Source organism: Prionailurus bengalensis, chromosome D3 (genome assembly GCF_016509475.1).
Source record: "Prionailurus bengalensis isolate Pbe53 chromosome D3, Fcat_Pben_1.1_paternal_pri, whole genome shotgun sequence".
Lineage (NCBI taxonomy): Eukaryota > Metazoa > Chordata > Mammalia > Carnivora > Felidae > Prionailurus > Prionailurus bengalensis.
In genome coordinates this window covers 1677459-1690409 of record NC_057356.1, presented here as the reverse complement: position 1 = coordinate 1690409, position 12951 = coordinate 1677459, and the positions used below count along the sequence as shown (strand labels likewise).

The 12951-nt window shown below is 51.2% G+C and overlaps 1 protein-coding gene across 2 annotated transcripts in view; it reads left to right on the top strand.

Annotated features, from left to right (window-relative positions):
- The window catches only part of ADGRD1 (adhesion G protein-coupled receptor D1), a 125436-nt gene that overhangs the window by 27729 nt on the left and 84756 nt on the right, over positions 1–12951 (top strand). For both annotated transcript variants that reach the window (XM_043557278.1, XM_043557279.1), the window contains 5 exons: positions 2688–2942; positions 6631–6695; positions 7421–7576; positions 10193–10252; positions 12666–12783. In XM_043557278.1, the coding sequence (XP_043413213.1) occupies positions 2688–2942; positions 6631–6695; positions 7421–7576; positions 10193–10252; positions 12666–12783 (654 nt within the window). The remainder of the gene's footprint in view (positions 1–2687; positions 2943–6630; positions 6696–7420; positions 7577–10192; positions 10253–12665; positions 12784–12951) is intronic.

Below are 12951 nucleotides of genomic sequence, written 5' to 3'. Positions count from 1 at the left end.
TGCTTCTTTCTTCTTTTGCTCCCCCTCCTCCTCCCTATCATCCCTCGCCTCCTCCCCCTCCTTCTTTCTAGTGGTATAGACTCGGCAATGTTTATTTAGAGTATGATGTGAAGACTTTTTGGAAAAGTGGCTGAAGACTGGGGAGGAAGGGGGGTCTGGAAGACAGGAGTTGGAGCCGTGGTGGGGGTGCCCTGGGACACGTGGGGAGCAGCACGGTGGGCCCTGCCGAGGAGGGGGAGTTTGCAGGTGGGCGTTGCGGGCCAGTGTGGCTCGGTCTGGAGATTCCTGCTTTCTCTGTGCTCCGTGGGGTGATGTGGGGTCGTGCAGTGGGCACAAGTCAGGGGTGTGTGTGGGGGGAAGCTTGGGGAGCAGAGGGTCTGAAGTGGACACTGGACAAGGTAGAGGTGACCAGGGCCCCAGAAGTGTTGGGGTGACATTGAGGGGGAGCCCAGTCCAGGCTGGGGACTAAGAGGGAACCACGGACGGGGCTGGCAGAGTGAAGGCCTCCAGGAAAATGCATCTTCTGGCTCATGGAAAGGAGGCTGTATGTCTTAGTCGCTAAAAGACCTGGAACCAAACAGGTGTGTCCGAGCCCTCTCTGTGCCGGGCTACCTCGGGGAGTGGGGGAGCCGTGCTCACTCACTCACACCAAGCCTGAACGTTGTCTGCAAAAGAGGTCTGGGAAGATCTCGCCTGCTTGCTTTCTCTGACCCCAGGTCAGGAGTCTCTGCCTCCCCTGCCCCCCCAGACGGAACTACCTGTACCTTGTTCCTGGCTCTTATCACCTTCTGCCCAAGGTCAGGTTCTTATGTAACAGCCTTATCCCCATGATCCTCGGGGCTGACACTGTATGGGGCACCTAGTAGGTTTCCTCGACATATTTTAAGGTAAAGTCTACTGAACTCTGTTTTTCCACCCTGGGAAATGGGGGAGAATTGTAAACATTTCTGCCTGGCAGTACACTCTATTTGTTCATTGAAGAAAGTTGTTATTCTTGCTTTAAATTCAAGGGCAATACACTTTGGACCCATTTAGGACCCAAGGGCTCTCCAGAGACTCAAGATTATAAAGTTGCACAGTCCTGGGCAACCTGAGCAAGAAAGTCCTAAGTTAACTGTTGAGTGATTGAATATATATATAATATACATATATTTTAATTATTTTATTTTTCATCATGATACATGTACTCTTTAATCCCCATCACACATCTCCCCTCTGGTGACCATCAGTTTGTTCTCTACGGTTAGAGAGTCTGTTTCCTGGACTGTTTCTCTTTTTTCCCCTTGTTTTGTTTCTTAAATTCCACATATGCATCAAGTCATATGGTATCTGCCCTTCTCTTACTTATCAGAATATTCAATAGCTCCATCCACGTCATTGCAAATGGCAAGATTTCATTCTTTCTTATGGCTGAATATATACACCACTTTTTTATCCATTCATCAGTGGGTGGATGCTTGGGCTGTTTCCATAACTTGGCTGTTGTAGATAGTATTTTTGTATTCTTTGGGTAAATACCCAGTAGTACAATTGCTGGGTTGTAGGGCGGTTCAAGTTTTAACTCTCCGAGGAATCTCCGCACTGTTTTCCACAGTGGCTACGCCAGTTTGCCTTCCCGCCAACAGTGCACGAGGGTTCCTTTTCCTCCACATCCTCACCGACACCTGTTGCTTCTTGTTTTTGATTTTAGCCATTCTGACAGGTGTGAGGTGGTATCTCATTATGGTTTTGATCTGCATTTCCCTGATGAGTGATGTCGAGCATCTTCCCGTGTATCTGCGAGCCATCTGGATGTCTTCTTTGGAAAAGTGTCTATTCGTGTCTACTGCTCACTTTTAAATTGGATAATTTGTTTTTTGGGTGTTGAGCTGTATCAGTTTATTATAGACTTTGGATAATAACCCTTTATCAGATTCGTCATTTGCAAATATCTTCTTCCATTCCATCGGTTGTCTTTTAGTTTTGTTGGCTGTTTCCCTCGCTGTGCTGAAGGGTTTATTTTGATGAAGTCCCAACGGCTTATTGCTGGATGATTTAAGATGATGCCGGGCTCAAGATGATACATGTCCTTTAACGGGCTGCCTTATTCCTTCCGGAAGTAAGCCCATGAGATAGCACAACACTTGCAAAACCAAGCTGGGCCCTTCGTGGGGCAAGCCACCACCAATGTCTGATGAACATTCTTCTTATTGGGTCACTGTGGTTCTCGGGCCAGAGAGAATGAGCCCAGAGGGTGGCCCTGACTACCGTGATACCACCATGTTTATTAGTGTTACGTGTACCATATCAGAGCAGAGGTGGATGCCAACCGCCCTGGGCTGAATCAGGCCCTCAGATAGGTTTTATTGTCCAACGGGTTTTATTGACCTGCACTATGATGGCACAGGCAGGACTGAAGAAAAAGAATTGTTTTTTTGAACAAGTTACCCCCATTAGCTATTATTTAATTTTATTTTAAAATAGCAAAGGATCTAACTTAAAATAGCAAAGGGTCTCTCTGGACTGCTTCTGGAATTTGGGGGATGGGGACAATTTCTTCTCTGTGCTTCAAAGGACTGAGAAAAGTTAGATCTAGATCATGAAGGACTCACCAAGATTAACAGTGACTAATCATCTCGAAAGGGATTTAACAACTCAGAAACATGTGCTTCCCACATCAGCAGAACAGTGATCTTTGTTCTTTCCAGGTCCCTACTGGACTCATGTCTTGTTTACATGGAAATCCAAGGAGGGTCTGAAAGTCTATGTCAATGGGACCCTGAGCACCTCCGACCCAAGCGGCAAAGTGTCTCATGCCTACGGGGAGCCCAGTGTCAACCTCGTCATCGGGTCTGAGCAGGACCAGACCAAGCGTTATGAGGTCGGAGCTTTCGATGAGTTCATCATCTGGGAACGGGCCCTGACCCCGGACGAGATCGCGATGTACTTCACAGCTGCCGTTGGTCAGTGGGCACAGGGGTGGGGGGTGGGCTCGGGCCAGCTCTGCCCGTCTCTGGGAGGACAGGGCTCCTTCCGTCCGCCTCCCTCACTAGCATTTCTCGCTCCGCACTCTCCTGAGGGGACCGTCTGCGCCGCAGGCTGAGAGGCATCCTAATGAACCTCATAAATACAGCCGTTTCTCTAGAACACCTGTTCCCCAGGATGGAGAAACTGGCACCTTAACGGACACACACTGAGATGAATATCCTGCTGGTCGCCAGGGGGTTTGGAGGTGTATGTGATGGATGATTACAGACCCTTTGGGAACAGGCATACCGGGTCCTTTAGTGCATCTGATCAACAAATGCTTACCAGGTGCTTCCTGCATGCCAGGCTCTGATGGGCCCTCAGGGACAGGTGGCCTGGGTTCAAACCTTCACTCAGCCACAATGAACTCTGGGACGTGGGAAGTCACTTTTTTGGCTGAGGTAAAATTCACGTAACATAAACTTGACCATTTTAAGGCATATGATCTGGTGGTACTTCCTATGTTCACCAGCTGTGCAACCATCCCCTCTGGTTTAAAAAGTCTCATCACCCCAAAAGTAAATCCAGCACCCGCTAGCTTTCACTCCCCTTTGCCCCCTCCCAGCCCTTGGCCACCGCTTAGCCAGTGTCTCTACAGATTTCCCTCTCTGGGTCTTCCAACCACATGGAATCATGTAATATATGACTCTTTGTATCTTAATCTTCCCAAATCACTGTGTTCTCCTTTGTAAATGGATGGAAACAGTACTACTCATGTCCCAGGGGTGGGGGGCGGTGGAGCCACAGAGTCACGGGTGTAAGGCATCAGCACAATGCCTGCATGTGGCAGGTTTTCACAACATTTTTGCTGATTTATGATTAATATTTACTTCCCCCATTCTATTTTCACTGTGATAACAAGGGAATGCACTGGTCCTTGAACGTGAAATAATCTGCCAAAAAATGACAGTCACTCATAAACATCTGTTGGTTGGCCACTGCATGGACACCAGAGCAGCAGGGGCGGGTCGGGATCGGGAGGTGTAGGTGTTAATGCAAGGCTTGCCCCCTCTCAGGTTCTGACAGTGAGTCCCTCAGCTGTTAGGACCCTGTGATTATGTGACAGAAAACACAACTTGAGTGACTTACGCCAACAAGGGAAATTAAAAAAAAAAACAAAAAACCTCCCACAATGGAAACAACAGGAGAAAATCCGCTTCAGGACCGGTTTGCTCTAGGTGCTCACATGTGTCACTGGGAATCTCTTTGTTTGACCCCGCTTCCTTCTGGTCGTGCCACTATGGCTGCCGTTCCCTCCAGGGTTCCACCCCATGCTCGCAGAAGATGAACTTCTCTTTTCTGTCTCCTCCTGCAGCAGGACTGGCCAGGAGTCTCATTTGACCAGATGGATCCATGTGTATCCCAGTTTCCAGGAGCTGAGAACTGCGGCTGGGGGTGTGGGATACGCTGACTGCCTTAGGCCTGGGTCACAGTCCACCCTTGACATGGCAGTAGGGTTGGCGTGTCCCAAATGCAGAGGAGAGGGGACTCCCCGCAGATGACTGGGGCTGCTGATCTCGAGAGCAGGGCATGGCCGCTGTGTGTGCAGGAAGTCTGTGTCCACGGCGGCCTTTGACACTCATTCTTCACTAAGAAAGTGGAATTCATTCCTGTCACACAAGTGACGGAAGGACAAAATATAGGTCCTTTACAAGAAAGAAGGATATCAATCTTCTGCATTTTACAGCTTAAGATTCAGAGATTTATCACCAAGACTAAAATGTCATCTGTATTTGTACTACTGAAAGCCTGAAACAAATCCTTCTTTCTCGATACATTACCATTTTAATAACACTGGAAAGACGTGTTGCTCTTTCTGGTTCTTGTGTCTGTACCAGCAAACCCTTGTCCCCAGGACATCCCAGGGCTCAGAAATGGGGCGATCAGCCCCACACATGGCACAGCCTTTCAGGTCACCTCACCCTCTGTGCCCCATGAAGGTGGTATCTGATTTGGGGGGGGGGGACATTCAGGAGAGGTGTTGTATTAACACCTACATATCCCAAGGAGTGCACACATGCACCTTTGCTGAGCCAGAACTACACCCATCAGGGCCCCGTATGGCTTGGGGACTTGCTTTTGGAGACAGGTCACATGACATAAAGCACGTATAGAGAAAATGATCTGGAAGTTCCCTAGACTGCTCCATGTGAGTCGGTCCATCAGAGCTAGGGTCATGCCAGCTGTGTGAAGACAGACATCTGGGCTGAGGTCCAGCCTGCTCTCAGGCCAGGCCAGGGCCCTGCTGTGTCTGGTCTGTAGGAGGAGGCAAAACCTGGTCTTTGCATAAAGCCCCGTCTGCACACCAAGGGTGAGCCCAAAGCAGGCATTTCTCTGCATGACCGGCCCAGAGGGGGTGTCCCCTTCTAATCCATTAGCCAGAGCAGGCCAGATGCGGTGACTTTTCCTAATTCATACAAAGGCAGAGGGTTGATCATCCATCACCTGGTCAGCTTTGCTCCCAGTGCTACAATGGATGGCCACCCCTTCCACAGAAAATCAGAGGAAGTAGAAGGCTGCGTTCAGAGTCGTGTGATTTCCAAGTTATGTATTTTTGAACACTGAAAACACACCCACACAATCCGATGCCCACAAAACAAGAGCCCCTTGGGACCTGGGACTCACAGAGGACACGAAAGATTCTCATTTCTTCTCGTAGCCTTGCAGGGTCATCGATGGTGACGACGGGCAGGGTTGCCGGGTTAGTCCTTACTGTCCTGCACTTTATTTTGTGGACTCACAAAAGTTGTATGTGAATTGGATGGGACTCCTCTGTAACTACTTGGCATTTGAGGAATGAATGTCACTCTGACTTGGAGAACCTAGCGTTTGGGTCTCTAGTCCTCTGGGCAGAGTCTCCCCTTCGGCGTCTTGTCCCCCAGCTACCGGGCCCCACATAACCCTCGAGGCTGGTTACTACTGGAGCTAACTAGGGGTGGTGAGGTCATTTCCTTAGATCACTTCAAGCAACCTTGAGGGATTTTTCCGAAAATGAGGTAGAGCATCTAGTTCGTCTGTGTTCTTACCAGGAAATGCTAAGATTCGAAATAGCTGGTGGAGAAGAGGAAGAGAAGAGTGAATATGGCTTATCTTTGGTGTTAGATGTCTTCGTTATTTGTAATTAACCAAATGGAAGAGAATAACCAGAATCCTCAGGGTTGAAAGGACTCAGGAGGACAGTGTGCCCCACCATTTTGTCTGTCTTGCTTCTTCTGTCTGGGAGGGATGGTCTGTCTCCGCCCAGAGATTAGCAGCACTCTGTATTCTATCTCCAACTAGTCCAGGCGTAATTGAAGGCCGTTTCTTTTGGTTCTTTATTTATCTGAGATCGGTAAAAGCTTACATAAAATCATCTTTTTATGTGACGACTTGCGTGAGGGTGTTCAAAAGTGATTTGAAATATAGATAGAAAAGTAATGTGACCTGGGAAAATCCATACCATCTACCCATTAAGCTAATTTATTAGCCCTGTATCTGTGCAACAGCATTCCTGCTCAGCATTCTCAGGCTGTCTTAGACAGGTCTGAAGCTGGAGAGTTTTGAATAAAGGCAGGCCTTTCTTAGGCTGGAAGAGTGACCACAGTTTAGTCCTTAATTCAGTGTTATTGTTTTTTTTCCCCCCAGGAAAGCATGCTTTGTTGTCTTCGACGCCACCAAGCTTCTTCATGACACCCCCAGCCAACACTGTGGTGAGCATGCACATAGATCTCGGTCCCCTCTTGCTGAGAGCCTTTCGGCTTAGACTGTATGCCAGGGCTGAATTCCATCAGACAGTCTGGCTCTCTCTTGTTGGCAGTGTAGTGTCTGGGGAGGAATCATCCCTGGAGGAGAAGCTAACTTTGGCACTAACTCTGGATGCTCAGCTGACTGAAGGGAAAGTCCTCTGCTTCTTGTGGCCTGTGGCCAGAGGGGTCGAAAGGAAGTAAACCAGACGTCCGGGGACACAAACACAGAGACCGTCTCCTGGGCAGGCGGCACAGCGAGCGGAGAGCAGGGGGCTGTGCGTGGATGCATGCCTTCTGTTTGTGCCCCTTGTCCCGTCGTCTGAGGAGAGATCAGTCCACTCAGAAACGTCCCCCTCTGGAAGCAGTATTTGTAATCATGCTACTTACCTTACTTGGGAGCTTTAAGGGGACAGCGAGGGCGCAGACTCTTGCACCATTTGTGTGGGTGCAAATTCCAGTTGTTTCCCATGTGTTTCTGGGTCAGCCTCTCTGTGCTTAGTTTCAACTCTCAAATAGGTGCGTCTTTCTTGAGGTGGTCAGTACGTGTCAGAGAGTCACGGAAGTGCCTCATATGCGATAAGAGCGAGTGCCATCGTCACGGGGCTTCACGAGGCACACGGCCTGGAGCACACGCTGAACTTCTTGGACTTGCATCCCCAGCCCAAACTCACACCTCTCATTCCTTTTAGCCGCCCACCAACGCTTACCATCCTATCATAACCAACTTGACGGAGAAGAGAAAAAGCCTCCAGAGTCCAGGAACGGTACTGAGTTACCTGCAAAACGTGTCCCTCAACTTACCCAATAAGCCCCTCTCCCAGGAAACAGCGCTGAACCTCACCAAGGTAAAGCTATTTCTTTTCTGCGCCTGGCAGATCAGAGCAGGCAAACTGCCAGATCCAGGAGCACAGGCGTGTTTTGTTTGACCTGCACAGAGTCACAGAAAAGTCGTGAGCTTTTACGTAAAAGTCTGGGTTACGGGCTTCTCGTGAACAGCCGGATAGGGTGGCCCCTCCAGCCAGCTCTGCCCAGCACGCTGGGGCCTCCCTCAGCTCAGACTCAGCTCTTCACCTCCTGTTCCCAGGTCCGCATCCACCTGGCGGCTGACCATCTGGGTGTGCTACCCGGCCGCCTCCCTTGGCAACAGGTGAAGGGTGGGGTTGGGTCTCGGGCAGACGTAGCCCTGGTGTGCACACAGCGTGACCCCCCCAGTGCCGCGACGTGCACATCGGTGGGAATTGCCAAAGTTACCTAAAGTTAGGTGCCATTTATGGGATGGAATCAACGTGCTTTTCACTCTGCAGATCAAGGTAGGGGCCGATCCCTGGCTCTTGTGGACTTAACTTGATCTCAGCACCAGGGCTCTCGGCTGAGTGGGTTTCCCTGGGGAGAGTGCAGTGTAAGGGTCCCGAGCAGGGTGCAGAGGGCTGACAGCAGGGTTGGATTTCCCTCCACGGCTGCTTGCCCAGTGCCCTTGGTCAGGCTGCTCATTTACGATATGGGGGCGACAACAGGATACTCGGCTCGGGGGACCCAGGTGGGCTCGTGCGAGCGGAGAACAGAGTCTGGTACAGGTGAGCGCTCAGTTAGGGTTCTTCGTCCTCCCTGACCCGCTGGCTGCAGGCGGACGTGGAGGAGCTCGGGACACCCGGGCGTCCTTAAGGGGGGGAGGGGCGAGTGCTGACATCTTTGGCGTGCTGGGTTCCGGGGTCCTGGCCCTTGCCCTGTGTCCCCGGCCAGGCACCCACCTTCTGCCAGGCTCGGCGTCTCCGCCAGCGCGGAGAGGCCATTCCGCTTCATCCACCTCCTTGCGGGAGTGGTTCTGGCCGCCGGGGACTAGCAGCAGCACGAAGGGCTTACTTCCACACAGGGGCGAAGGAGTGCTCCACTTGGGCTCCAGTGCTTCGGTCTTCCCGCACACCAGGGCTCTGGGCGACAGCGCAGTTCTCCACACACTCCGCCGCGTTTCCCACCGGCTGCGGGGGTAGCGCCACACCCCACGCGTAGCCAACCGCCTCGGGGAGGGAGCCGGAAATGCTTTCCCAGGGTTCCCCGTTCGGATCTCCCTTCACAGCTCATTGGGCAGAACTCGGTCACATGACCACCACCTGGCCAGTCGCTGGCCAAGGGGAGCAGGCGGGGCGTGATGGCTCAGCCAATCATAAGGAGATGGAGGCGGGAGCAAGGCGCTGTACTTGCGCACTTCCATGCCACCCCCCACCAGGCAGGAGCCCTGGGGTGGAAGGAAGGATTCCCAGGGGGCGCGGGTACGTGGTGGGTGGGCGGTAGCCTCCAGGGTATGTTTGTGTTAGAATGTGGAATCCAATGCAGGTTTCCACAGGTCATTTTGAAGCTTGGTGATTTCCTCTTTCCCTGCGCCTCCCTCTCTGGGCCTCCTGGCAGGGTGGGAGATTGCAAACTCGGCCCTGGTCGACCGAGGGAGGAGTAGAGGCAGCGGTTCACCTGCAGGGGGTGGCCGCAGCCTCGGATCCACCGGAGTTTCATCTGTAGGGCAGCCTCTTATTTTGCAAGGGAAGCCGCATGCCTGGATCCTTCAAGTGGAAAATAATCCAATTTTTAAGAGTGGACAGCTAACGGACATTTGAAAGCAGTTATTTGCGGATTTGTGAGGCGGGTTCAGCCTGTGGGCTCTCGGTTTGGCACCTCTGGTGTGGGCCCGGGCGGAGAGACCTGCCTGGGCGTCCTGCAGACGAATCCTACAGATTTACTCCAAACCCCACCCATCTCTGATTGGGTGGGAAGTAAAAACCCTTGGCGTCCATTATCCAGTTTTCCATGATGTCCTGGCTTCTCACTGGCTAGCACTGGGAGGGGGAAAATGAGGAAAAATCATTTCCTGTGCTGGGTGATAAGGACACCGTTAGCCGTATCTGGCTGTGGAGTACTTGAGCTGTGGCTAATTCAAATTGAGATGTGCCCTAAACGTAAAATACGGCCTGGATTTCTAAAACTTAGGACAAAGAAAAGAGTGTGAAATATTAAATTGATAATTTTTATGTTGAGCGCGTGTTGAAGTGCTATGTTAGGTATATAGATATAGGACTAAGTAAAATATATTCTGAAAATTGATTTCGACTGTTGCCTTTTAACTTTTTAAAATATGGCTACTAGAAAACTTAAAGTTTGAAATGTGGCTTGCATTATATGTTCATTCCACCAAACTGCGCTAGAGTAGGAGTCGGCAAATTGTAGCCCTTGGGCCAAATATGGTCTGTTGCTTGTTTTGCTAATCAAGTTCTGTTGGAACGTGCTCGTTCAGTTCTGTGTTGTCCGTGGCCGCATTTGCACTCAATGGCAGGGTTGAGTGTTCGTGACAAAATTATACTCAAAGCCTAACCGCTTTACTAGGTGGGCTTAAAAAAAAATAAAAGTGCCAACTCCTGTTCTAGATTATAAATTCTAAGATACGTGCTAAGCAGTGTCATTTTGTCTGCCTTTAGGCTTTCTTAAAAACCATGGGAGAGGTTCTTCAACTGCCCAGTTGGATTGATGTGTCAGAGGTAAGACAAAAAAACATTTGAGCTTCAAAACGTACATGCTTTGGGAACTGCCGTGTCTTCCTAGAAGTGGTATAATTGTGGCCCAATTCACATCTCTAAGGGAAATGATGCATCCCTCCGTCCCGCGATCTGGGACAGTAGAGCTCAGACCAGATATACAACTGATTTGAAGTGCCTTGTCTTCTGTATGGCTTAAGGCTTGTGTGTCAATAACATGCCACTGTCCTCCACACCGAGCAGGGAGGGGGTTGCAGTTCTCCATGAGGACTGCATACTCGGTTGACGTTTATCATTTTTCATGATAAATTTTTTATCATCACTTTCTTCTCGAATGGTAATAAAAACATGTTGTACGCTTAAAGGTCACTAGCTTCTGTGAAAAAAGTGGAACACGTGGCAATATGTACTCCGTGATAAGTGTAAGAACCAAAAAAGCTTCTCTTTTTCTCTGAACAGCAGATAGAGAATGGAATACTTTTTTTCTTCTTAAGAGTAATGTCATTGACTTTACTGTTTGATAAAACAAGTTAATAAGCTGTAGAGAAGGTAGAAACTGCAGATGGTAAGAAATATATAAAAGAACAGTCACCTGAAGTCTTACGGCACATTGTGACCCTGAGCACTCTTGCGTACATCCCTTTCCATCTAGTTTACGTTTTGCTCACGTGTGTATATTCCACAAATACTCTGTATGCGTGATTTAATCTGGCTGTCCTTAACTATGTTCCAGGGCAGTTTCCAGCAACAGTAGCTATATCAGTCAGGCTAGGCGAGGCTGTGCTGCAGTAACAAAGAGGCCCTGCATCTCGGTGGCAGAGCACAGGTGAAACTTTCACTGATACAAAGTGTGAAGTGGGTCTCAGGAGCCCTTTCTCAGTCCAGTGACCTGGGGTCCTGGCTCTGTCCATTTTCTTATGTTGTGGTCTTGACATGGGACCTACAAGGTTGCCTGGTGGGGTGGGGGACGCATAACTGCTTAGCAGGGCCATACCCACACCGGTCTAATATTAAAGTGCTTATTCTCCTGAACCCCTATAATGCTAAAAAAATATTTGCCGGTTGGTGGCAGAAACGTTATTAATGAGATCGCTACAGGATTTACGTTTGATGAACTTTTTATTTGAACAGTTTCAAACAGAATGAGATTGGATTTAACCCTGGCAAAGGGAGGGGGGAAAAAGGATCCTGAATTTAAGATTGGGATAATCTTACCTAGAAACCTTTTCTAAAAGGCACAGCCGTCTAGAGTTCATGCCCTCCGGGGGTGGCTCTGTACAGGGCTGCAGCCTGGGAAAGCCTGGCAACATGGCCAGCGGAGGACCTGAGTAGGCCTATTTTCTCAGCATCATTTTAAAGTGACTTTTTTTGAATGCTCCGCCACAGAACAGAAATGATCATGAAACCATTCAGGCTTAGGCAGGCTCGACTGTTCCTTAGAGAGAAGGTACAATCAGCCACTGCCCAACAGAACTGCCGGCCAGAAACACAGATCTCCATGTGCTCCACCGGGCTTAGCTGATTGAAACCAGGCCACAGGCCTGAAAGAAAATGTCTAAAATTGGCCTCCCTGTTCTATTTCCACCTCATTAGATTCCCATGGAGCGTGTGTTTGTGAGAGTATGCTAAGGACGCTTAGCTGACAGATGGTTTTCAGAAAGGCGGGAAGGAGAGAGGGGCATGATGGCAGACGGGAACAGCCACTGCGTGCCTGGGTGGCTGAGAGGCCCTGTCCCTGGTAGATGAGTGTCTCACGATGAGGGACAGTCAGCCCAAGGTGGGCTGTCTGCAGAGATACGGGGTGACCAGGAGGGACCCCTGCCTTCTTGGGGGCAGCGACCACTGGGATCCTCTCTGCTTGGGGGATGCAGAGTAAGTGGAGAGGGCCCTTGGAGGGAAGGGGTGCACCAGGAAGGTCATGCAGAGAGGATCTGGGGAGCTGGCGTCCGTCCCCTGCATGTAGAATAGGGTGAAGCCGCTGGTGTCCTTGTCCTGGAGGGGACTTGGGGCCAGTTAGCCCCTTCCGCGGGAAACAGAAGGGGGCATGGCAGGGCCGGTCAGAGATTGGCTGAAGTTCCTGGTGACTTCAGGGTGCAGCTGGGACTGGGTCTCTGTCAGCTGGGGCTAACCCTTGGAGCCAATGGCTTGGGTGGCCCGGGGGACTGTGTTCCGCGGGCTCGGTGGGGCGTTTGCCTGTGAGAGGGGTAGTGGCACGGCTCCTTCCCATCTGGTCATGGAGAGGTCAGGCCTGGCCCACCAAGGCCTCCGCAGACGCGGGGCGCTCTACCTTTGGAGGGGGAGGGGGCACCGGCGGCGCCAGCGCGGAGCCGGACCCCGCGAGCCCGGCGAGCGCGTCTGGGGAGGGCAGTTGCGCCCGTTGCATTTGCTCAGTTCCTTCACGTTGTGTCGTTTGCAGGACAACGCCGTCGTGCTGGGCTTGATAGAGACCGTCGACACCGTCATGGGCCACATCTCTTCCAACGTGCAAGCCAGCGACCCCCAGGTCACCATCATCGGCTCTTCCTCCATGGCAGGTAGTCGTCCGCCCGGGGCGGGACGCGGCCGTTGGTGCGGGCCGAGGCGCGGGAGGCGCGGGAGGGACGCTGGCCCCTGGAGTTCGCGCTGACGGCCCCGCGTCCACCTGCGCGCGCTCACGCGTGCGCAGACACATCCGCACAGGTGCGCACCCACACGCGCACAGG